This window comes from Prenolepis imparis, unplaced genomic scaffold, assembly GCF_030444845.1.
Source record: "Prenolepis imparis isolate NDT839.2.m4 unplaced genomic scaffold, iyPreImpa1.0 SCAF_10, whole genome shotgun sequence".
In the NCBI taxonomy this organism is placed as follows: domain Eukaryota; kingdom Metazoa; phylum Arthropoda; class Insecta; order Hymenoptera; family Formicidae; genus Prenolepis; species Prenolepis imparis.
In genome coordinates, this window is record NW_028141168.1 from 10181202 (window position 1) to 10208377 (window position 27176).

Here is a 27176-nt window from a genome sequence, read left to right on the forward strand (position 1 = left end):
GACTAAAGTCTTGCAGCATTGAAATCCGAGTTCTGCGAAATTCAGATTTCAATCTCTCTGTTAGCGCATTATTACCCTTGACTCCTAACAAGCAAACGAACCGAGGATTTTTGCTACACTAAGCGCTCTGACATCATCGTCCATAGTGCGAGAAGCTACATCTGCGATACGAGAACGGCTTGTTGTCAAAGGACATCTGCCGCATCTTCGAACGAATCAAATCGGATGATTGCTCTTGAACTCTCGCCGAATGTTTATTGGATCGATTTATATTTTAGCTGTAGGTACTTTTCCTCTTATTCCTTGCATTTAAAATAAAATATATATTAGGGGGAGCGGGAAAGAAGAGGCAGAGAGAAACACAACGTATATGTAGAGTGCAACCAAAAAAAAAAAAAAAAAAAAGAGTATCGCGACACGGGATGCATCGGGAACGAGCGTCGGCGAAACCGGAGGGCGGTCGAGGACGTGAAAAGGGGGGGACCGTCGGAGGAACGGAGGGAAACAAGAAGGAGAAAAAAAAGGAAGCATCGCCGGAACGTCTAGAGTCTAGAGTAACCGTCAGGAGAGCGCCGGGAGTTATCGTCTGGCGATAAAAGTCGATGGCGATAATAACGGCGATATACTCCTTCTCTCTACGGATTTCTTTAACCCCGCCGCCACCGTCCTTGTCCGCGCTTGTTCGTTTCTCCCCCTTCACTCTTTTGCTGTCCCCCGCCTTCCCCCCTTTCCGACGCTCCGAGCGGGCTGATGCACTGGTCTGGCCCACGTCCGCCCGTCTGGCTGTCAACGGGTCGTTGAACCCCCCCTCTTCGCCGCCTCTTATCCCGCTGTTGACCGGTGTCTTCAAAGCCCCGAGACTTATCGCCGTTTGTGAATGCAACACCGCGCGGTCCGTCACGGCTGCACGCAGAGAGAACTCCGGGGCTCTTTTTCCCTCTCTTCCTCCGTCTCCCTCTTGACCTCGATCGTACCCTTCCTCCCTCTCGCCCGCGCCCGCCGAACGCACACTCGCGCGAATTTCAGCGATGGGTACCGATTCCCGAGGGAGGCGCGATACCGATGAGGTCGCCGCCTCGGCGATTCGATTGCTGCTGGCCGAGTACGAATGCACAGGTCGATGGGCGATGTGCATGTGCACGGGTGTGTGCACGTGTACGTACGTGCCGTATTACGCGCCGCGTGTGTCTGCGTGCGTGATTGGATGCGTGGCAATTGTCAATGAAATTGTCCGCAGTTACGCCGGCGGAACACGAGGGTCGTGTTCATCGGGTGACGATTGATCGTCGTGAGCGACGGCGAACAGGATCGACCGTTCCACAGGTATTCAGAGTGGAAGGTCGAGCGCAATGAGAGTGAGAATGGAAATTCGGCATCTTTTTTTCAACGGGCAGACGAATTTTCTCTCATCTATTTCATTAAAAAATTGACCACACTACGTTATACATATAACTCCCGTAGTGTTCGAATATATTTTCGCTGCCATTTAAGATCAAATAATAATAATAATTTTATTTCTTTTTTGAAACTATAATACATTCCATCATTTCTATCTAATTTGTCTAATAAGGACATCATAATAATTGCATTAATAATAGATCAATATTTATTTCAAGTGTGCATTGTTATTCTGATGATTTCACCAAATCACCAAGCAACATTGCGTTCTATCTATAGTGAAATTTAATGTTTAATATTTCCAATACATCCCAGCCGTCTGGGATGCGTCTCTTATCATAATTCCCAAATCGCTTAATTCGTCGTCGTCCGTTGTTTTTATGTTTGTAGCGTTTGTGTCCTCTTGCATAGATATTTTTCAGCGAAAGGGGGCAATAAATCCACCCGTTTCTCCTCTGTCTCTCTCTTCGCACGGATGTTAAACGCCGTCGATGTTCGGCGATAAGACGCGCGGCACAAAGGATGAAGTCTTTTTTCAGGGGGATTTGATCGAATCTCGCGTTCGATTATCGGTAATCCAATTTACCCTTGACGCGTCTCGCGAACTGGTATTGTAGATACAAATATACGCGCCGTCGAAACGTACATTTTTCAACGAACACGTCGGCCAGATGCATCCCATCGTCCAATTATCCGAAATGATGCGTATCGTCATGATCAAAGCATCAATGAGGAAGAAAAGGGACATTCCCCCGTTCGTCATCGTACTCTTGTAAACACTGCGAGAGCTCGGCGATGCAGTGCTGTCACGTATAACTGATGCGCGCGCGCGGCATATCAATTTTTTTCACGGTGCATTCGACGTGATATTTAACTTTACGCTGTCGTTTGAACGCTATCGAGTTTGAAAATTTTATAAATTGAGTAATTGAAAAGAATAATTGAATGTGGATCGAGATTAATCGAATCAATCAATTCCGTACGTGTGTCATTTCGTGTATATTTATTAAAACATCGGTGATCTTTAAATTAATTAAATCTATAAATATATGCCATCTTTTTAATCACAATTTTAGTATTCAGAGAAATATACAAAATTGAATTAACTATGATTAATGCTAACGGACGTTAACGTAAATATAGTTAGGATTATATATATATGTTAATATCTCATATATAATAAATAAATTAAAATATGAAATGCTTCAAATATATATAGATAATGAGGTGTTTTTATAGGAAAATAGGTATCTCTTTGATTATTTTCACGTCTGTTAAATTCGTAACTGACTCATCCATCATGAGACATATGCTACCGACGACGAGATATAATATTCAACGTAATTTACCATAATTACACGTAATTTATATACATTCATTACGTAGTATATATTACAACATAATATACACATCATTTCCATTTAATTACGGATAATTACATGGGACATTGCATTCAATATTATCGGGCTGAGAGAGATGAACCACGGGCAAATTGTCGCTCGCTGCAATGCGGGTAAACAAAGAGAATTTTCCGAGTTACAAACCGATTTCTTTTATTTTTTTTACAGTCGGGCTCGCGTGACTGACGCGTAGGTCCGCGTCATAATACCGTGACTCAACGAGGAACGCGCATCTGCTTTGTCACGACGAGCGCGATCCGTGCTTTCGTTTCCTCTTTTTTTTTTTTTTTTTTTTTTCTTTCCTTTTCTCCGCCGCTGACGATTCGCGCTATCTTTCTCTCCTCTTGTCTTTGCTCGTCGCATTGTCAGTTTAGCACACAAGACTCGTCCGCATATGCCACGCATGAGGTACGCGGCGATATGACGCCGTTCGCTGTGCGTGACGTTTACGATCGGTGTCTTGAAAACGGCAGGTGTAGCCATGTACACATCAGCCGTAAAAATTCAGTTTGTAGTAGCAGAGGAGAGAGGCTCTACGCCTCTGCCGTGTGCATTTCTCTCGTGCCTGCTCGTTGGCTTGTTCATGTTTGATGAAACAATAACATTCGCGCTTAAATGCATACGTCGAAGTATCGCTCTGTACATTTCAACGAAATCTCATAATTGCTTGACACAAGACAATGGATTTTTTTTTATTTCGTTAAACAAATAAAAAAATTTGACTAGACAATTATTTTTATATTTCACATGTTTCAATAGGTATATTTTTTGGGATACTTTTATTTCGTTTTGATAATATTAATCAAAGAATATAAAAATAATTAAAGATATAACAATACAAGAATTATTAATGAAAGGATACGAGACTCGATTCTATCAAGTAAAACTGCGATCTAGAAAAAAAAAATAAAAGATTAGTTAAAATATGTCGGCAAAGTTTAATTTAAAAATCATTCATGCATTTGTCTTGCAGCAAACAAAGAATATATTATTTATTCCTGACACTGGAATGATGGGTCACACCCTTTGCCGCACAGTATATTTTAAACGTGACAATAATACTCGCTCGTTCGATTGTTTCTTGTTATCTGCATTGAAGCCGTCACGCATGGATTTCCATAAGAGCATAAGCATAGCGCGTAAGAGTGTGTATCGTCAACCGAACGAGAGAGAGGCCTATCCTCTCTCGCCGAGTATTGCAAAATAATGCGGCGTTTCGCGCTCGTGCGTCGCGCTTGCGGCGTTATGCAAATCCGCGAAAATCAAATCGTCACCTCGAGCGGATGCGATGCGTACAAAAAAAAAAAAAAAAAAAAAATACGCGAGTGGGAACGAACGAATGGTCTTCATCTGGCTAACGTGTCTGGGATGCAAGGAGCATAATAAATTCCAACGAGCAGCGATGCCGTGCGGTATATCTCGCCGGGGCACCTCGGTGTATAGATCGCTTTTGCCATTACGGGACATCATGGGGCCGCCGACAAAAATAAACTCGCCTTGACAAAGACAGATCGCCTCGCTCATCCGCGAGTACTGTACGCGAGCGCGAATTTACTCGCGCGCGTCCCCTGCAATCGAAAGAAAGAGAGAGAGATCCAGGGAGAAACTTCACCATCTCCCGAAAACCCCGGGCGGGAGGAATCGCGATTGTGCACACTAAAGACACGGGGAAATGCAACATTGTTGCAACGGTGTTCCTTTGGTCTTCCGGTTACATTTCGTTGTGCGATGCCCGGCGTCGGCTCGTCCATCGTCAGTCTGTTTGTCTGTCTCTCTGTCCGTCCATTCGTCCGTCTGTCTGTCCGTTGTCTGCCGCAGACAGAGTGCATCGCCGTCTGGCCCCGGCTCCAGAAGGGTCTTTGACCGATTATCACTTGGTCTTTATGGTCTTTGAGGTTCTTTTAAACCACCTCGCCGCTTCTCTGCTCCGTGTCCGTCTGCCCTCCCTCCCTCATCCCGTGCGCCCTCCCCGCCCTCGCCGCCGTCGTTGGCGCCGACACGACGAACACGGTGACCGAAGGGAAGAAAATCGGCGGGACGAGGAAAGGTGCGAACGAGCGACGAGGACGGCCGGTCATCGCAGGCGGCGGTAAACAACGCCGTACATCCTACTCTCGCGAGAGTATATACCTTTGTGCAATGCGTAAAGCTTAATGCATCGCGGCCGCAATGGCCACTCATACGCGGTTTTTCGGGGCGACGACGAGCGAGAATTAAATTACGTTTATTGTTATAACGAATGGCGATTTGCCAATTAGTTCTCTCTTTGGATATTCGTATCATATACATACATAGCGAGTGATGGAGAGAAATAGATGGAAACTGTATTGTATCGTACACGTACATATGCAATAAATATAAAAGATCTATGCATGAAGAATTTAAATTGATAGACGTGGAATTATTTTAAATGTCGAAATTAGATGGGCTACGAGAATAGAAAGGGGAGTATAAAAATTGTGAAAGATTAAGATGCTATATGAAAGAGCGAGCGCTATGAATGCCGAGCCTGCAACATAATCAACGAGACATTTCTAACATTCTCCAGTCTCTTATTGACACGACTTATATTCTACATACATATTTATTCGCAACACGCAAAAGCTCTTGACCACGCATTTTTATTGTTTTTCTAATAACATTCGACATTCCACTTGCGTGACGTAATGACCATGTCGTGGATAATAATATACATATATGTACATATATGATGCAGAGACGGTAAATAACGAAGTCTTCGATCGAAAAGAAAATTTGCGCGACATCGAAGCGTACTGTATTTTTCTTTCTCTCCGGAGGGAGTATTTCGAAATTCCTACGTCGAACGTCACGAATTCATTAAGTAACGAATTATTGAGGCCGATCGCCTGGTTAAGCTCGACTCTGACGTCTTTTGTCGCTAAATAAAGGAACCGGAGTGTCGTGACACCGATATTGTAATTTCGCGAAGGAAAGGGGACGTATGAACAAAAAAACGTAGAGAGAGAAGAGGGGGATCACTCCGTCTCGTAGATATGAAAACACACGAGCGCGTATCATCACGCGGTATCTGTGTTCCACGATTACTCCCAACTCCCCCATCCACATCTCTTTCCTCCCATTAATTATTTTCACTGACCCGGAATACGTCAGCACATCCGAGCGTATGTCAGCGCGGGCGAGATATGTCTGTTCTTTCTTTTCTCGCTACCGCGAAACAGATCGACAGATTTAATTCGATCAATGTCAGCCGAGATGTTTCGCTTCGAATCTTTTATTTTAAAAAAGTAGTGCTTAAAAGTTCTTACTATGATACATATGTCAATCAAGAGACCAACATGAGAGAGCAGAAAGCTTCTTAGCTCGTGCATATTAATCTTTAATATTCTTTTCTATCTTTCTAATCCAATCAAACCTTTCTTTTATTATAATTTTGTAGCTACATAGTTTATTTTTTTATTTTATGTACTGAGGAATAGTAAAAAAATGTATGCTATCTTACTTAAATGGATCAGTTTTGACATTTAATTTACAACAGAATATAAAAGTGCGAAATAATATATGAAAGCATTGTCTTTCAGACAAATATCATAATAGGAATATTACATAATATAGAACGCATGTAATATTGTCATTCTTTCAAGATTTCAAGAGAGATATTAAATCGTCAGTCTACAACATATGATCGACCGACGCGGCCGGACAATACAAATGTCAAATCGAATTTCCAAGATGACGAGAGAGTCTCGCCACCCTCGCGAGGGTGTCGCGAACTTAGCGCGAGAGATATCGGAATACGCGATGGAACACGTACCGTACCACATACTCTAGACCTCGAGAGAAGAGAGCAGAATGCCGCGAGGGGAGGGACGTGGCGCAGCATATCCGATGCATACTCGTCGGGACGGAAAAGGGCGGAAAGCGACGAGCGTCGCCGAGATGAGACGAGACGAGACGACGAGGGCCGAGGAGGGTCGCGCACCGCGGCGCTGAACGCAGTGCCATCCGATAGGCAGCACCGCTTGCTCCGTGGATCTTCAGCTCGCTCCTCGACTCTCGAGCTCTCTCTCTGCGCTCTCGTCGTAGCTCCGCCACGCTCTCTCGCATATCCAGCTCTCTTCTCTCTTTTATATACTTTCTTTTTTTTTTCTCTCACGCACTCTCTCTTCTTCCTCCCCCTCACCCCTTCCCTCCTTCGTTTCTGTCCGCTGTATCTTAAGCGTGGCGTGGCAGCCGCGACAACGATCAAGGAAAAAGCAGTCGTCGCGGGTGGAAAACGCGGGACGCGGTGCAGCGAATATACGGCATCGTATCTCTCTCGCGTGTATATCCGGCCGCGTGTGCCTCGCGCGTAGAAGACCTCTCCTGTACGTGTGTGAGCGCCCGGCGCGCCGCTGCACCACGAGCGTGTATATCGTCGTTCCTCGTCGCGCGACCGAAGAGTGGAGGCCTCCCCTTCCCCCGACCTGGATGCGCGGCAGGCTGTATGGTGCGTGTGTGCAGTCTATCTTCTTTCTTCCACCCTGTCTGTGTATATCTCTGCATCTAATATTTATTTATCTGTGACCGAGGTCTGCTCGCTTCTCTGCTTATATCTCTCTCTCTCTCCTTCCCTGTTTGCCTATCTGCCTCTATCTCTCTGTCGCGCACGCTCCATTCTTTCTCTTTCTCTCTCTAGCGTTTTATCTCTCCTCTTTCATTCGTACGTTGATCTCGCTCCTTCATACGTTTGTATCTCGTGATCGAGACGCCCGACATATAACGTGGCGTGTCGGATGAATGTCGGTTTACGGAGATATCGGTTCTCGAGATACCGCGGTTGCGCTGCTTTTCAGCACATATGCAAAAGGTGCCTCATTCTCAGAACGCGACGGAGACGCAGCATGGCCGCCTAAGCACGAAACGAATCGGAGTTCCTTGCCGGTGTCCACGCTTACACACAGGGACAGGCACACGTTCGCTGTCTGCTTCTTACTTTCGCAGTGCAGCCCTCTTTCTCTCTCGCACCTTTCGTGTGTCTCTCTCGTTGTCTCCGTCTACCTTTGCGCATCTCTCTCCTCTCGTTTCTCTCTCCGCATATTCGCAGACTATACTTCTCTCTCTCTCTCTCTTTCTCTTACTCTCACAAACACACTCTGTCTCTGTCTCTTTTTCTCTCATTCTCTTCAGCATCGTCTCCGTCTCTTCTCGCGCCGCCGCAAAGCTTTCGCTCTCTCGTGCTTCGTCTCGCTTGTTTTTATATTGCATCTTTGTTGCGCGAATGTACTTTTCCTTTCGCTTCAGCTCTTTCTCTCTCTTCCTATTCTCTTTTCTTTTCTCTCCTTTCGCGACAGCTCTTGTGCCTCTCTTCCCTTCTCTCTGTTTTGCATCTTCTCTACCAGTGGTAGCGTCTCTCTCTGTCTCTCTCTTTCTCTCTTGCTCCCTCTTCTCATATTGCTCGCCAGAGCACAAATAAAGTCTCTCTCTCCTCGTTCCTCTCGGAGGGAAGGGAAAGACAGGGCTCTCGTTCTGTGTCTCCCTTCTCCCTTCCCCTCCCAGCGGGTTTTTCTTCCCCTCTCTCCCCGATTTCTACATTAGTCTCTCGTTCGTGTCCCCTGATCGTGTGTTTCATTCGAAAATAGAATGTCAGCGCGCGTGCCACGCACGCATTTTTGTCGTGAAAACAGCGAATTCCCGCGAGCAGGCGAGCTCGTCCGAGCACGCGCTCGATCGAGCGAATGACCGGCTTGTATATTTCGTACATTAACTCTTTGGAAGATTATATATGCGACCGTTTCTTAACGAGCTCACGCGTGCACTCATTGACTGGAAACGGGCATCTCTCCTTCATACTCTTTCCATCCGAACCGCATATCGCATCGCCGAGATGATCGCATATTAATCTCTAGAAATCGCGAGAGAGTTTTCACATAATCTATGCGCATGATGATACGCTGATGACAACACGAACTGCGACTAATTTGGTCGGGATCGGCTCTTGGTCGACTTTCAGAGAACTACGAAATCTACTTTTCAATATGTTTACGATAATCTTGGCTTTTATTACGATATAAATTTATTATTAAACTAAAATGATGGCGGTGAAAATACTTTGCTTTTAATCTCTCAACGTTTTCAAAAATTTGCTTAGAAAACAAATCGTAAATCTCCTCTTTATATAGACACCTTGGAAAATGAAGTTAAATTTACTACATGTATGTAATTAAATTACAAATCATCAAAGATAATTAAAAGAGATTCCCGCAATTTTGCTTTTGAAGATAAATTTAAATCGCAAAATTCTGTAAATCGAATGTGAAATAATTTACTCACAATATTATGTTATGTATTTGATTACTATAGACATTTATCCATCGATTAACATTAATCGTTAAATCGTGTATTTGCTGCAAAAAATAATAGTAGCGATTATACAAATATAGTTATTTTTTAAATAAATGTCTGAAATTATTCATGCATACATTTTTTACCGTATTTTGCAAACTACATTGAAAATTGAAAACCCTTTCCCTCCGCGATCAACAAAATATTTCTCTTAGAATCACCGCGAAAATCCACGTCTAGCGTATCCGTCCGATCGATACGTCGTAACCCAAATAATCAGACACTTTAATACACCAACTATATCGCATACTCCGTTCTAAATTAAGTTACTTTAATTATTCACGCACCGTGATAAAATACGTCACGTAACACAAAGGTGAACGCCTGTCGAGGAGAAGAGGAGCGCGTGGCAGACGCGCGCGACGATATTTTGGCGGGAGAGTCGTAAAAATAGTGCCTCCGCGGTTTCCTTCCTTCGGCTACGGGACTATAATTAGCAGATATTCCGCGTTTTACGTACGACGGATACATAGACGCGTGTATTCGCGAACGCGCGCGCGCGTGATCTCTCGCGTTTTAGGGATAAGAAGATCAATCGGCCGCGTGCCGCAACTCGCGAGCGGGTCCACCGCGCGGAGATACATACCGATCCGCGTGTATCCTCCAATCGTTATCAACAAGCGTACACGAATCTCGCATTAGACCGGCGCACCGAGTAGAAGCGGACCCTAAGTCTAATGTCCCCTGGTCTTTTTTGAGATCTCTGCCATGCCGACGACCCTCCACCACGTAGAAATTCATTATTCGTGCGATACAGGCTGTCCCACGTGATTTTAAAATCTTCAAATTGTTTCTTCCTCGAGAAGAATGTCGAGACAATTAATTGTAACGATTAAAAATAGATTTTCTTTAATAATATCAATACAAATTGTTATTAATTATGATATTAATGTTGTTTAATAGCGCTTTAACAATAATTAAAATTGAAATAGTATCAATGATAATAATAAAGTTGAGATTTGTTACTTTTATTGTCCCCCCAGAAAGCAAAATAAATTCTCGATTTATAATTGACGAATAAGATACTTAATATATACCTATATTTTTTAAATTTAATTATATAAATTAAAGGGATGAAAATAATTGTCAAAGACAAAAATACGATATTTTCTCTTGTCTTTTATGTATAAAAGTTTTTTACACGCAAAACAACAAGAATCTCTTCGTTACAAGTTTTCTTCTCTGAAAATGTTTTTCAATGATAAAATTATTGGTCATATGTTTAGCTTTTAATTCAGGTAATCGTTTTAACCCAATCTTTATAGTCACACGCGTGTCGCAGCGATGATGACGATAATCGCGACGACATCAACGATGACGACTATACGACCCGGTCGACGGCGGCGTCGTCGCCGAGACACAGTCGATCGGGTACAACAATGTTCGCGCGGCGCGTGCTCATAAAAATAGCATTTTCGCGGTTTCTCCCTCCTTACGGCTATACTTAGCCCCGGGCACCGGTGTCCCTCGGCGTAGTAAACAAATTTCAGGAGGGTCGACCCTCGTGTAACGAGAAGCGCCGCCCGTATATTCCTCACTCACTCGCCCATCTATTTTTTCAGCGCGTGTCTTAAATATTTTTAGAGGTAGCACACCGTGTGTGTAAAAATTTTTTTTTCCCCCACGTCTCCGTTTAAGAAAATATTCAATAAATAATTATGTCGTAACGTATATTAGGCACGAGATCTCAAATTTACCATTCCTTCTCTTAATGAGGAATGTGTTGTGAAAGTCGAATTAAAAAGAAAAGAACTCGAAAAGAATTGGTTTATTTTATCATGTAAATAATATGTAAAGAGAAATAGGGAAGTATTACAACATTTTTGAAAGATTTCGGAGTTGTGAGATAATATAGAAGCAAATGTGATTAAAAATAAGATTTTTAAAGAATTAAAATTTAAGATGACGAGACTTTTGACTTGTTGTTTTATTAATTAGTCTCAAGCGAGAGGTTCACTTTAATAATTTGGAGCTTAACAGCGCTTTATAGGCTCGCGCGATCTCCTCTACTCTCATTTCCCTTTATATTTCCTCCGTTACACTTTTAGATCAGTCACTCCCATCTAGACGCCCGTATTTCTGTGTTTCTTCGCTCTATGCAGATGGCTTGCCGTGTCACCTTCATTATGTACGGGCATCAGTTTTATATTTAAGCTATTTTGCTATTAGGGAGAAGAAACAATGCTTAAGTATTTGAAATTTAGAGCATGCGAAAGCGCGGTCGATTCTTTTTGCGTTGTAACGCGCGATTCCAAAATCGGCCTGCTGATTAATGAATGGAATATCGAAAATGTATAACCCACTTGTCGAGAATCAATTGGAGCTCGGCATGCTATATTCAGATAATATAACGATACTTTTCAACATATATATTATAAAATAACATTATCAAAAGAGATACATTTGATGCATCACAAATAAAATATCGTAGTTTTATACACAATGTATTATATATAAAACTGTTTCAAGTCTAAAACACACACATATATATATATATATATATATATATATATATATTATACGCAAACATAATCTGTAAACACTGTCTGTAAGATCACTGCCCACTATCTACAGATTGTATATGAATAGTCAACATAGTTTTCCGTCCACGTTTATTCGATGTGTCCAATAAAATTTGAAATTGATTCATTTTTTCATTGCTGGTCTTCTATAATACTTTCAATTTATAACACTTCTAAATTTATAGACTTTTATTTAATATTTCCATTTTGAGCGGGATATTATTCGCGTACAGTCTGCAAATACGCAGATTCCAAGTATATTATCCGCAGAAGCATATCTGTGAGCGTAGATATATTAGGCATAATGTAAAATAAATAATATGTATTAGGCTTATTAGATTTTAGAATATCTGAGATTATAATAAAAGAATTATAATAAAACAAAATTTTGTTAACGATGCTTTCGACAATATATAACGGTTGTTTAAACTTTTGTCGGATTCCCTAGTGAGTCTTATGGAAAATGTTTTGATATTCACATTGAAACACATATGTACTATTACATTTGTACTTCTGCTCGTTATTGGACTATTTAACTCTTCTACTCCCGACGGGATAATTGCGTCCTGTGAATAATTGGTGGCAAATGGTATACATGAGCTTGATCACATCTCATGTTAACTAACCGACTGTTAAGTGAACCGAAATTTTCGTATAAACTTGTCATAAATTCTTATCTTCATTTTGTGCAACGTTTATCACTTTATAATAATTATACATATATCTCAAGTATAAATTATAAATTCTATCAAAGTCAATTTGTAATTAAAAAAGAAATATAGTTTTAATTAATTTTAGTTCAAACTAAATTTAGTTTATATATAGAAAGAGTATAATTATAGAATAATTATACAGTTTAGGAAAACTAAAAGAATAGAAAATAGAGAGAGAAAAAATTTATAAGCAAAATTTAAATAATCAGTAAAAAGATTATTTAAAAGAAAATAAAATAAGATTCCGATTGATACATTATTGACAAATTTTAATTTAAAAAATATTAAAACATTAATTCTAAAAGTATATACAAAATATAGTATTTTAAGTTATAGACCGAGAAATTATCGCAATGGAAAAATGTATAAATTTCTGTGCGAAAATGCAATATTTATCGGGCAAGAGAATCAAGTTAAAAGAGTCAATTCAATCGTGGAATATTAAGACGCGGACTTTCTCGATTGTTTCAGATCGCACTGTCTTGTGAGCGCTATCCGGACCTCGAAGTAGATAGCGAGGACGCGGAGGAAGAAGCGGAGAATGCCGGGCGACGGGCAATATAGATGCACCGAGCATCGCCGGGACGCGGGTCGCGGTACCGGCTGTGTTTCGCGGGGCGCGCGATGATGGCGGAATGCGCGCGGACAGAACATACAATATTGTCCGGCCCGTCGATCGAGCACATGGTGGAGTCGATCGCCCATCGCGGCGGCAACATCGAGCGCAAAAGGGGCAGCAGCACGTGGCTGGTACGCGTGACGGAATAATAGATGCCAAAACGGCACTCCGCCGGCACGAGCCGAGGTGGACCAATCGTCGTCGCGACGCGTCGGGGCGTAATCGTCGAATGCGGACAAGTGCTCGTGGAAGAAAACCGCTGGGCAACCGCGTGGTTGCATGTAGATCGCGAGGAAAAGAAGAAGGAGAGAAAGGAGGAAGAGAGGGAGAGAGAAAAGAAGAGAGAGAACGACGACGAGGCGCATCGTTGCTAGCGGATCGCGGACAACTAGACTGAACGGCCGCCTCGCGGATTTTCATCGCACGGCAGGGGGTAGCGGGTGCCACCACGGGGGCGGGGGTGGGCTTGCCCCTGCTTCTTCTCGTTGTTGCTCTCCTCGACGATCTCACGCGCGCGACGACGGCCGCGCCGGTGATAACCCAGCCGCTGGACAGCCTCCATCCAGCCGACGCCGCTGCATCTATTCATCTGCCGTCGCGAACGTACGATCATCCGTTCGCGCGGCGTCTATTTCGAAGGACGATTCGAAAGTGCGCGTCCAGCCTTAACGAAATCGGTACCGAAGATCGCGCGAATCATAGAACTCTGGATCATCTTGCTACGTTGACGACGCGTCTTTCGCCTTCGTCCGCGCCGCCGTTGTTGTTGACGTCGTCTCTGTCATTAACATCGCCGCTATTGTTGACGCCACCGCTGTCGTCGTCGTCGTCGTCGTCGTCATCGTCATCGTCTCCGTCATTATCGAGAGCGCCGTTGAATATTGTCGTCGTCAGGCATCAAGATCTCTCCGCTCTCGAGATCACACCGGATCGTAACAACGAGGATGAAGAAACCGCAACGCGACGAGAAAGAGCTAAACGAGTACCAATCAGCAAGAGATCGAAGCTAAAAGATCAAATCTCTCCGAACTTTATCAACCCCTGGCCGGAGGCATGGCGACACAATGACGAACACTCTCTACAACCTCGCAAGCTGGAATCCGCGCCGCCCATCGACGATGGCTTTCGTCCTGCAGTCCAAGCTTTCACTCCGCTGTTAGAGCCCGTCTTCAAGTTCGGAGAATCGATATTGCGCCCGGAGAATTCCCTGCGGGATATCCTACTTCACGAGAGCGCTTCGAAGACAACGTCGACGACGACAACGGCGGTGGCGGCGAGAACGACCACGCGGGACATCGCGTATCTCGGTGCTACTCGGCGAACCGGAAGCACCGAGAAAGATGACGTCGGGGAAGTGACCGAGGACGGAGTGAAGGATGGTAATAAGAGCGGGAGGGAGTTGGTGCTCGTGGGGAACAAGGATAATGGTGCGGTTGTAGTTGATAGTGATAGTGTAATCGAGTGGACAACGACGACAGTCGCCGGGCCGATGTCATCGTCGCGGTCCGCGTTCTCCGGAGACGATGTGCAGGTGGCCGAGCGTGTAAGAGTGCGCGCGAATTCCGAACGAAATTCACCGAGGAACGAAGAGAGCGACGAGGAGCAGGTCAAGGTAACCGTCGCGCACGACGTCGAAGATTCGTTCGTATCCTCGACGACGACCACGACGACGACGACGACGACGACGCAACGTCCACCACTGACTCAAGACACCTCTATGGAAGCACGTGAGTACATAAATAATATTTGAACTGAATAAATGTCTCGCTTAATGTGTTTGTGTGTGTTAAAAAATATTTTATTCGGATATACTAAAGATATTTTCTTTGTGAAAAAGCAAAAACTTTAATTCTCATATCATTCTCATACTACTGATCTTCAGAATCTTATACTTGTCTACAAATTTTTAGTATGCAGAATGAATAGTAAAAATTGATTATTATGATTTGTATATTATAATATTAAGATTGAGATTATGACGAAGATATTCTTTTTCAAATTTACTAAGAATTGTTACGCGTATTTTTCGTGCGTTTAGCTAGCAACTCTCTTTTAAACCCGTGTTATAATTCTTAGAAGAGAATACGAATTTTGCGCGATTTGACCCTCGTATCTACCCTCGTTAAAAAAGGATCTTCTATATCGAGGGATTAAAGGGTTATAGGCTTTTTTTCGAAGCGATATAAAAGGGCGAGAAATTTAACCGAGCGATCGACTCTGGGCGATTTTCATCGGTTCTCTTTGGCTGTGTCGCGCTCTCTTATTACGACGTATATCTCCGGGATTCGAGGCCGGTACAACGCGTTAAGGGTAGCGGCAACGGCAGCCGGTAGGTTACCGCAGAGCAGGACGAAGGGGGGCCCGCGGGCCAAGAGCGAAAGGGCTTCGTCGCTATGGAAACCCTGGCACACGGCTCTCCGACTATTGTGGGGTGCCTCAAGTTTTTTATGGCCCGAACGATCGGAGGGTCGAGGCTCTAAAAATCGTTACACAGACCTAGATACTCGTCCTCTCGTCTCCCCTTCTTTTTCTCCTCCCCCTTGCTGACGCCCGCTGTCGGGCTGCTCCTGTAACATTCGCCACCCTTCCGGTCACGGACCTTACGCAACAACGTTTCTGCGCTGCGTTATTTCGCTAATTATTATATCGGGCAATCTTTATATCAAAGGCGCATAGAAATCAATACAACGTATTCTGCCTCGAAGACTTCTATCTCGCGTTTTTGTTCTTGCCACATTGCGACTGTTACATTGAGAAATATCTAAATACTTCGTTTGTCTTACTTTGACTTAGGCTTTAATAATCGGATAAAATATTCACATCGTCGCGCGAGTTTATTTTAATTCTATATATATAAATATAAGACTTTTATAGTAATCGTTTTTGCAACTTTAAAAATATTTTTTCTATAATATAAAATGTTTTCTAATTCTAATATACTCTTTTCAACAGTAAATTCGCAATAACGAAATAGGCAATAAATATTTTATAATTCTTATTCTACCCAATCAGCAAGCTTATATTCTTGTAATATTAATATTACATTCATGTTTTATTGAGTATTTGACATAAAAAAATCTTGTAACTTTTTTTATACCTAAAGTTTTTATTTTTTAAAAAAGATATGAAAGACTTACAATATTGTTATATACGAAAAGATTGAGAGCAAAAATGAGAGAGAGAGAAAGAGAGGCGCAGAAAATAATTTTATTTAATTTAAAAATAGGATGAGAGAGAACCAAGCTTTTCGAAATGATTAAAATAAGAGATTGCACTGGTTCGTAATCGTCATTTTTACGCATTCACAATTTTTCGCGTAAAACTCCAACCCGTCCCGGTTTGGTTGCTCGGTGAAATTTACTTTCTCGCTCCCGGAAGTCGCGTTATTCCTTCCGGACGGAGGCGAGTCCCGAGAGCCGTCTGCCAACATTATAGACACGGTGCTTACGGTGCTCTCCCTACAACGGGGCGAGTCAATACTTTACAGTTCGAAGTGAACGCTCGCTCGTATTTCGCTATCACCTCCTCGTCGCGCGCACCCCCTTCGGCTACGAGCCGTCGTGGAGGGTGCCAAGAGCACCGGGGGCTTTACATCGTTCCTCTCCTGCCCTTTCTGCCCATCGTGCGCAAATACGACCAACGTATCGCGAACTCTGTCGGTCTGGAAACGTTCTTTACGAATACGAAGAATAAAGGGATATATAAACGATTTAAAAAAAATTCACTAACGTTTGACAACTAATAAGGAAAAATATTTGAAAAATAATTCAATTTTCAAATTTTTTAATTACATTTCATATAACAATAATTGTTAATTTTCACACTTAATTTCACACTTTAATTTTGTCATGCTTTTCGATTGAAGTATGCGTAGGTATAATATTGGCAAAATATTTGCAATTAAATTGTTGAAAAAAATTATATAATCATGTATTTATATAATTTATTATTCAGAAATCAATTTTTTTCTTTAACATTACCGGCTCTTGAAATAAATTTTTCATCAAGATTAATCTACAATGTCTTCATATATTATATATTCTTCATATTTATATATTATAATTTTTAATTTTAAAATTTGCAATGTGGAGGGAGAATTTTATGCAAAAGTAGATGCGGAAAGCGCAACCGTGATTGCTCTGATTTTTATCTTATGAAAGATTCAGCCGTAGCACATTCTGCAACGGGGCGAATGGCGGAAAGTTAAGTATTCGGATATTGACAGCTTCGCCAATACGCGCGGCAATTATACACGGGGCGATAGTTTTGAGAGAATACAGAGTCGCGAACGACCGACAGACTAAACAAAAATAACCTCTTGTGGTGCACGTTCGCCCGCATGCACGTGCAAAGGATGTCTGGTTGCGACACCAGAGAAGTGGAAGAAGTATATGGCATGCCATAAACACACACAACTGAGAGAACTAACGGGGCTTATCGGATTATATTGATATTTACCTTCGATAACGCGAATTATTAATACTATTCCCGAACGTATAGTTAAAGTATCGAAGAACTGTCAATATGTGCCGGAAATTTTCGAGATATTGTTCATCGGAGGGGATATTTTTCGCACTGTCGATTAATATTGATGGCACATGTAAGGTGATGTACCGATATGTTTAGAATGGCTGTCGGTTGCTAAATTTGACGTAGATTATATCAGCTTTTTCTTGAGCGAATCGTTTCGTATTCATAATTACCACATCTAACGCTAAATAAAACCTTATGATTCTTAGAGCATACAGTGAGTAATATTTAGTAACATGAATAATTTAAGAGTTTTCACACACATTTACATAAGAAATTTAAAAATTAAATTATGATACATATAGTTTTGTATCGCATTTCCATAAACATATTTATTAAATATCAAAATTACATATTGGGGACGAGAAAAAATATATTAAAAATCTAATATATCTACTAACAATAAGTACTATAGATTTGAAAGAAATATTTGTTCTGATTGTTTTGAATATTATATAATCACGAATTTTCTTAGCAACATAACAATTTTTACAAACGCTTTATTCAGTCATTACAAAGAACTGTAAACGTCTTTTTCAGTATTTTGAAAGATATTACATTCTCTACAAAGTATAAGACGATCTCTCGTTTGATCCTTTAAATTCATCTGAATGAGATTCGCGCGCGTACTTTTGTATCTCTCGCCAAAATCCCTCTCGGATCACCGGTTCACACACGCGAGTATGCGATCAGCGTCGTATTCGTTTTGCCATGCTTGAGCTCGCGTTTACAGGAACCGCAGGATCCTCGCGGTCAGAGTTATTTTTAACTATTCCAACCGTGCGCGCAGCCACCTTCCCCATTTCTCCCTTGTGCTTCTTTTTTTTTCTTTCGTATCTTCTCGTGCACAATCTCGCGCTACCTTTCGCTCACAACGAACAGAAATCGGAGCATCGCTCCGTTCGACCGGATCGAAAGAAGGGAGGTGCTTCTTCGAGAACTGGTCGGCCCCTTTTTTTTTCTCTTTCTCCCGTTGTTTCACCTAGCAATTTTTTTTATTATTTTTTTCCTTTGTGCTCGCCATTGCGAAAATGCTTTTTCCGCGCGCGCGTAAAGGATGATGGATTTTCAGACGTGCTCTGTACTTATTCCTCGCGCGACTTTTGTTTCAATATCCCCCCGATATAAATATAACTTTCGTTAACGAAATGCGAAAATATTTTCCCACGCAGCAAAGTTTAACTCGTGCTCAATTTAATTTGTCATGAACCGTCACAAATCAGCTAAAGATAAATGTATATCAATAAAAGAGAGAAGGAGGGAGAGAGAGAAAGCGTGTGTTGATACAAGACCGTGTGTCACATAGTTTGCATATATCGTGTGTTTTTGATTATGTCTGACTGCGTACACGGATCGTGACTTCGCGTAGAAATCAGCCGATCAGTCCTTTCGCGCATCGACCGAACGTGTACTTCTTTTGTTTTTCCCGTCCTTACCCCTTTTATACCCTATTATGTCTTGTCGCACGTGCGAATTATGCAGCGCGGCCACAATACCGAACGGCTACAACGTCGTTGAAGAACGACGATCGAATCCTCATCAACCGCGACACATCGTTCGCGTAAACTTAACTTTCGATTCACGTACAAGAGTGTCAGCGAGAGAACAAAGCTCACAAATACTCGTATTCCTCTTTAAAATTTGATGTGGACATTTCTTTCGTGAAATTTCCAATCCCAAAGCGCACAAATTAACTATGGTATATCATGATTTATTAGTGAGAGAGTTCAATTCGTCGCATAACGTTTTAATTCTCGATCGATATATCATATCTCTAATAATATAACAAGCGTTACTATGACTGTTCATTATATTTTGATCTCTAGTATATCGAATTAATATAATTACGAGAATACTGATACGTTATGTTGCCTAAAATTATGTTGTCTATCACAAGAAAGAGGTAAAATACAATTAATCGACATTCCTATGAATGTGTGCTATAAATATGCTCGAATTTTCTAAATATCGTGTATTTTGATTTAATTTGGCCTGAATAAAAAATTCGCTATTTATTTGCCGTTCGATTGCGGTTATTGCGCGCTACCCGTACATTTGTATCATTACTTAACGCGTTTATTTCCGTGCTCCTGCAAGAGAGCGGAGAGTCATCCTTCTCTTTTACGATCTAATTCGTGATCTGGACAGTGCCCAACGATGAGTTCTCGTGACTGCGTGATACCCGGTATACCCGGTATAAGAGGAATGACTAAATGGCCTGACTAACCGGTCAGGCATCCCAAAACTCGCGATTTATTTTCGTATCTCTAGAAAAGAACTGACGCGCACCGGTGATACACCGACGGAGAGAAAGTATGAAATTTCTTCGTCGTGTGAATTCAAAGAAATATTGCGCAGAATCATTGTATTCTTTGCGAGAACGCCGCTTTCGAAGAAAAAAAAAAAAAAAAATTCTCTATTGACTCGTATGTCTCTTTGCAACCTAGGGTTGTAATAATTTGTGATTATAATTTGCGGTAATAATTTGTTAAATTGTAATTTGTGGTCTTTGGTCTCTCGTCTCTGGTCTATGGTCTTTGGTCTCTCGTCTTTGGTTTATGGTCTCTGGTCTGGTCTATCGTCTCCGGCTTCTGGTCCTATGGTCTTTACATATATATTAAATTAAAATTTTTGTGCATGTAAATAATTGAGCAAATTTTTTTAGTATTTATAACGTACATTTATAATGTACATTTCTATATATTTTGCTCACAATCATGCTTTATTCATGTAGAATCAATTTCTAATGCTACTCCGCGAAAATGAAGAGTACCTGTCACATTAATTCCGCGACACATTTTCTTCAAACAAAAGTGACACTTTCGTGGCATCGATTCGTGCCACGCATTATTATATCATCAAATAAATATACAACTTCATATCATGATTAATCATGTGAAATATATACTGTCATATATTTTATTAAATATGATTTTCAATATAGTTTAACAAAGTAAAGATAATATCTAATATAGGCGCGGGCTAATATCCTGAAACGAATCTTTGACATTTTTATCTCTCTTACACCCTGCTAAAAATAATACTGTTTCTTAATTTTTATTCGTATCCAAATTTTGCATTAGATACTTACAATCGTGCACAAACGGTACTGCAATTTTTTATAATTAACGACTATTACATAACAATTGTACGAAAGATCGCGTACCATATATAAAAATTTTTATGCATCAGTTTTCAGCTCAACTATTTAAAAGTAAAGGATATTTTTATGAGAGTTATTATTTAACATATAATGTGCGTTGCACATTCGCGGATTAACGAGAACAAGCCTGTTAAAAGACAATGTTATGCGACGAGACTTCTTATTATATGCATCATTAATTATCGCGTCTTGCACAAGAATTTCATAAAAGTGCAACGACTACTCTCGCAAGATATTTAAATGCCGAAGCGACGTTTAAATGCCGAAGTGGATTTACGAGCGTGGGGGCAATGGGTGGAAAGCATTATTTACTACGTTAAACTCCGTTCGCGCGCAGACTAAGCCGTCTCGATTGCATAACGACATAAACAGCCGGTGTAATAGTGGCTCAAGGTCTATTATACGCATATGCATTGCGTCAGTCGCCGCGATTTTAACAAGTTACATCGCCACGCTCGGCACGTAAAACCCACCTTTGAATCTAGCATATTAATTGATCTGCATCAATATAAGTTTGATCTATCTAATGCAATTTAATTACACAGAATATTTTATACACAAATATTTTTAAACTGCATAATATTCTTTTATCGCTGTTATATTCAATGAAATTATTTATAAATTAAGAAATATTTTTTTCAAAATTATTTTTTGTTTTCAATTCTATAAACAATGCAACTAGTTTTCGTGTACCAATGGTTTTTATAATTATTTCTTCCCTCGATATAATTTTTATGTGATGTATATACAGTACATGGATTATAACGGGACATTCTATATTTACGTATAACGTAATCATCGCAATCATCGCAACGCGCAACGGAACAATAAACGGTCTGTGAATTTCATTTCGTCATGCTCTTTGATATACGATACTGTCTGGCTGATTGGTTATCCAATTGTGCGGCTTTTTAAGAATAGACCTTTATTCAAGGACTTTGGCCGAGCAGACGAGGACCAGACGTGCCCGCGGCACATGGACAGACGACTAGCTGTATTTCGCCAACATAAGTTCTCTGCTTGTTTCCACACATGCGTATACGTGTGTGTGTGTGTATGTGTGTGTATCCTTCTCTGACACGTAACTAAACAATTCTCAAGCCAAGTTTATACTTATTTTATCACGCTTTACTTTATTTAATTTCAGAAAATGGCTGTGATTTATTCACGAAATTTAAGCATGTATAGAAAAACATATCTTGTTTGATGAATTTTAAAAAGTTGGGTGGGATATAATTATATAAATATTCTTTAGATAGTATGTCTCAAAAAATTTCTTCATATATTTGTCATAATTAATTCAGTATTTTATGAGTATTTTTTTTTTTAATGTATTTTTTTATATATTCAACAAATAATGTAGCAGAAAAAAAATTATTTTTTATACGCGCAATATATCGAACGCAATATATATTCCAGGATGAAAACTCTTCTTAATTAAGAACCTATAATATATAAACGTTCTTATTTTTATCACCTTGATTCAGGTTCTCGGCGATTATTATGGTTTATTATCGCATCTGTCACTGTACCACGCAAGTTTGACCGATGCGTCACATTGCGTAGCATTCCACAGCAGGGATTCCCAAACTTTCCAGTCTTTCGCTCAATTATATTGTCGAAAATCTAACAACTATTCGACTATTAAACATAGATGCATTATGCATGATATTCATTAAATAATGAAATGACTTAAAAATATCTATTTTTAATCTCCTGTAGCTCTTATTTAATTTTTTATTATTTTAAAAGAATGACATAAATTTCCTGCATAATTATTCTATAATTTATTCCAAAAAATAAATGCGATTAATATTCTTCTATCGCGAAAGATGATTAGAGAATCGAATTTACATACATGTACAACAAAAGAACTTTGTCTTTAATTTTTACGTGTTTCCTCCAATTAAATATTTTTATTAATTAATATTTTGTTTGGATTTTTTCGACAACCCCGCCTTGCTTCTCGGGCAACATATCTTCGGTTTGGGAACCAGTGCACTGGAGTGATGCACGTGAATAGTGCGCTGACATCCCTCAGAGTTGCAAACGAGAGCAGCACGCACGCGCTTCCCTTTCCTCGCGTTTCATCGTCACTCGGTCGAGCTATTGTTTCTTCCATATCAGCGTTGACAGATCATGTCTCGCTCTTCTAACATTGATTTGACACGTGTCAATGTCGATGCGTATACTGGCTTCGCACCTCCCGGAAGAACGAAACGTGTCGATGACGCGAATGTACGATTCAAGAAAGATTAATCTTCAGAAATTTCCGACAAAGTTTTTCCCTGCACTTTTCCGATCGAAGTTAATGAATCTTAATGAAATAAATTCTAACATAAAACGAGATATTTCTGATCAATAAATTCGTCATTAATCTTGATGAAACATGTAATATATTGATTATCTTAACATTAAAGATTGTGACAAATATCGTTGTAATCTGTTTTAAAAAATATACAAGTTAGCTAATTCAAGATAAATACAAATATTTGGTTTTTTTATATTACTTTTATAAACTTAATTTGTAAATTAAAAATAGTTCATTTTTCAGAAGAAAATACATGTTGTCAATAGAATGTTAATTGTGCAAATAACATCCTAAAATATGCTATCACATCTATATTATTATAGAAACTTGCGCTATTTCTTCAGGAAAATTACGCGTAATTACGCGTAGAAAAGGAATGCGGAAAATGACAGTGCTTGGCGAACTAGCGATGATCGCGAGATAGATCTTCGATGCATCGTCTTCGAGATGCAAGCCGCGTGCATCGCGCTGCACCGGCGGTCGGTAGATATTCATAGCCGTTCTCGTAGTTTGTAATCTGTAGTCGGTAGGTAGGGAAGCTGGTGGTCGTGTGGCCTGTGATGGGATCCGGGACCAGTCCTAGCGACGAGCCCTACGAGATCGCTAATTTCGATCCGATTCACGCTCGAGTGGCTCGGCTTCGTTTTTCCGATCTCTATCTTCGTTTGATTTACCGCGTTCTACCGCGATACTCTCGGTATGCGATCGGCGTTTCTCTCCTCCTTTTTTTTTCTTTCTTTTTTTTTTTCTTCACCTTCCACCTCACCGTGCACAGCCTTCGGCTCCTCGCTTCTCGAGACGATGACGCGCGCGAAAACAGGAATCGCCCCGCCGGGCGCGCCTCGTATTATTTACATTCCGCGGTCGCACTTTCAGTTTTTTCTCTTGCAACCGCGACACTCTCGCGCGTGCTTCGCCGCGATTTGTCAGCGAGAAATTGCACCGCGTTGGCCTAAGGTAGAGAAGCGCATGCTCTAAAGAATAAAGATGCAGATACACGAGAAAAATGTAGTTTATTCTATTTCTCTTATTTTTGTCTAAAGTTACACTCTTCGAGATTGTAATTTACGCACAAAAATGAAAATTCTATCTACAGACATATTTTTCCTCTCTCACACGAGATGAAGATTCATATTTCTGTATTTTAGACACTTATTACATCTCATTTGTCGCGTAAAAAGATGACAGTTTTCGTTGTAAAAAAATTGAAAAATAAAAATACGTAGAGAGAGATCAGAGGGAAAAAATTCCTTCTAAAAATTTCAAAGACATTCTTTTACGTTTACGAGATATAAAACTCCATTTTCGCATTTGACTGTTTTTTAAATTTTACTCGTCATTTCCACAAGCATCAGTAATTTTAAACGCGATTTATTTCGCGCCAGATCGTAATCTTTTCAAAACGTCAGTGTACAAAAAAATTTTTTTCGAGGCATATTTCTTCTCTCTTTAGCGAGATGATCATTCATCTCCGCGTTTGAGCGATCGTCAAATCTCGTTCGTCGCTGCGAGAGAAGTCACCGTCGTGTTTCATTCATCGTTGAAGATTCTCGAGGATAATAATGCAGATGAGACAGGAGAGGCCGCGCGTTTTGTACTTTATCTCTCAAACGCGTTACCTCGTCGACATAATATGTAATATTGGTCGCGCCGACGGAAACGCGGCCGTCTCGCGAACATCCCGTGCAAGACTACTTGACGTTTAGCGCGAATGTCTATCTGTCGGTCCGCTGGCCAAGGACGCACTTGTCGACGGCGCGAGGCGTAACACCTAGCGCGATAGAGTTACGCGCTACTAATGTGTGTCACGCGTACGTCGATTGCGTCACGTCAGTCTCTCTCGTCGGGGCCGGCCCCGTCTTCACGACGGCGACGCGACGATCCGTCCAGACCGAGGTAATCGGTGTCAAGTGCCAAAAAAACCGAGACGTTCCCGGAAATAGCGATTAATACGTACGGTCATCGTGCGTACAGATGTTTGATGCTCTGACGCACGAGTCAATCTTCATCCTTCATATACGAAAGTCGCGTGTAATATCTTTTAGAATTATATGGGATTATATAAAAAGCTAAGTTCCATAATTATTCATCCTCATCAATCTTTTACAATTAAATTGTTATATTACATCTTCGTAATTATCTTTTAATGTGTAATTTGGAAAAAAGTAATTTGTGAGTCTACTTTCGCACTAAAGAGAGTTTGCGTACTCGGTTATTTTTTTATTTATTCAATTCGATATTTTCAAAAAAATTATATCATTGTTTTTCCAAAATATTATGCATTTATGATCTGTATTATGAAAAGAGAAAGACACATTATTTGCTAAGGAATTCTCGTTTATAGAACAATTTGTTTTGAAACTGATCTTTTAGAGAACATCAATTTTATTAAAATTGCATCTAATTTATTAAGAAAAATGTTTAAAAGATATATTCATGGAAAAAATAGCGCATTCGCGCTTTTCGCATCACACACAAACGCATTATTGCATCAATATATATTCCTATGTTGAAATTTGTGAAATTTTTATCTAGATAGGAAATTTTTTCTTTAAATGTATATTAGCCGCCGCTAACAGCGAACGGATCTCTATAGAGTTTCCATCCGCGAAAGATAAGTTAGGATGCAACATGTGCGCCGAAACGCGTGTAGTTAAAGCGGACTAGCTCTCGCCTAGACACTCGACAGACTCGCGCGCTTTGCACAATAGTAGGAAGCGCTAAAAATAATCCACCCCGGCACATCACCGCGTTCTGGCCTTGGCCAGCTTCGGTCCTCGCAACCTGACCGTACCGGTACTCTCTCTCTCTCTCTACGACAGCCTCCTCTTTCTCCTCCTTCGCCTTCATCCTCCGTACACAACACCTACACATTCTCGCACGTGACAGCCGTTGCGTGGGTGCGAGCCGTTTTTTAACCTTCCTCGCCGCGCGGAGGATCGATTAAAAGTTTGCTCCTTTCTTTTGCCGTCTCACGCGACCCCCGTTTAACCCTTTTACTCGGCAATAAAGTGAAAGAAAGACGGAGAAAGGATTATTTTTCCACGTCGAAATGAGAAAAGCAGCAATCTATCATATATCGGACAAATTAATTTCATTATAACGCGGTTCTCTCTGCTCTCTACATCGATTTTACTTAGAATTTTTTGTGAGGAGAAGCGGTTGATTTTAAGAGATTCGTCAATGAGTCGATGTCCCGGGCGAAATCCTCGCCTACCGAACGAAAGATAAAATCGGGAACAGCGTCGTTAAGGATCGTCCTGGTACGACAAACTCGACAGCCGCAGATCGTCGTTGAAAAGCGATCATTAAAGATATTTTAACGAGAAGCCACGTGTACAGACGGGACAATAGTGACAGGAATCGCTGTTCTCCCCCCTTTAGATCTCTATTGGACGAACGCATGCGAAATCTGCTCGGATGGATCGCTCGACGAGAGAATGAGATATTAAATCGAAAAGGGAGACATTAAATTCCCTGTCGCGTGATTTACTTGACAAAGTAGCGCGTTCGCGGAGATGCGACTCTAAACCTGGCATGCGGTCTCTCGTGGCATCCTACGGATATTGCCGTAATGCACATGGCAACAAAATACGAACGGGGAAACACGACCCCGCAGACTATTTTAAAATAAAAAAAGTCATTGTTTAAGCGTCTTTCGGAATCCGATATCCGCGTATTAGTGTTTAGTCTGGCGTCGCATTTCACCGGGTAGACGCGCCGGCTTCATACTGCACGTGCCATCATTTTTCGATTTTACCCTCTTCTTCCATCGTCCGCGATCTGTTTTCGTCACACACTGCCGAAAATTTTGCCATCGAGCATTAATTACCCGGGTGCTCTTCGGCAATGTGCACAGGCGATACTGTGTAATACAATGTACGATTCAGTGTTTTCTAACTCCCGCACGAGCTAAAATGCTGTATTCGACTTTGTCGTCGTTTTGTGTCACTCCATAGATTTTTTTTTTAATTTTACGGAATGGTATTTTGATAGAAGGTAAACTTAAAAAAAAATTTTAATATTTAAAACTGAAAAAGCTAAGCAGCGTTCTAGCCATAAATCGACACTGTGTAACACAGTGTATGATTGTGTTGCTGGAAAGCACCCTACAACATTTTTTGTCGGACAGAAATATTCGCTCCATTATGCCTCTC

The 27176-nt window shown here is 41.0% G+C and overlaps 1 protein-coding gene and 1 long non-coding RNA gene across 3 annotated transcripts in view; both read left to right on the top strand.

The window, feature by feature from the left end:
• The window catches only part of LOC145941846 (uncharacterized), a 53737-nt gene extending 40766 nt beyond the window's left edge, over window positions 1-12971 (top strand). For both annotated transcript variants that reach the window (XR_014426229.1, XR_014426230.1), the window contains one exon: window positions 12868-12971. This is a non-coding gene — a long non-coding RNA (uncharacterized LOC145941846). The remainder of the gene's footprint in view (window positions 1-12867) is intronic.
• A 195-nt stretch (window positions 12972-13166) lies between these two features.
• The window catches only part of LOC145941842 (uncharacterized), a 71735-nt gene continuing 57725 nt past the window's right edge, over window positions 13167-27176 (top strand). The window contains exon 1 of the mRNA XM_083048187.1: window positions 13167-14742. Within this exon, the coding sequence (XP_082904313.1) occupies window positions 14505-14742 (238 nt within the window). The 5' untranslated portion in view covers window positions 13167-14504. The remainder of the gene's footprint in view (window positions 14743-27176) is intronic.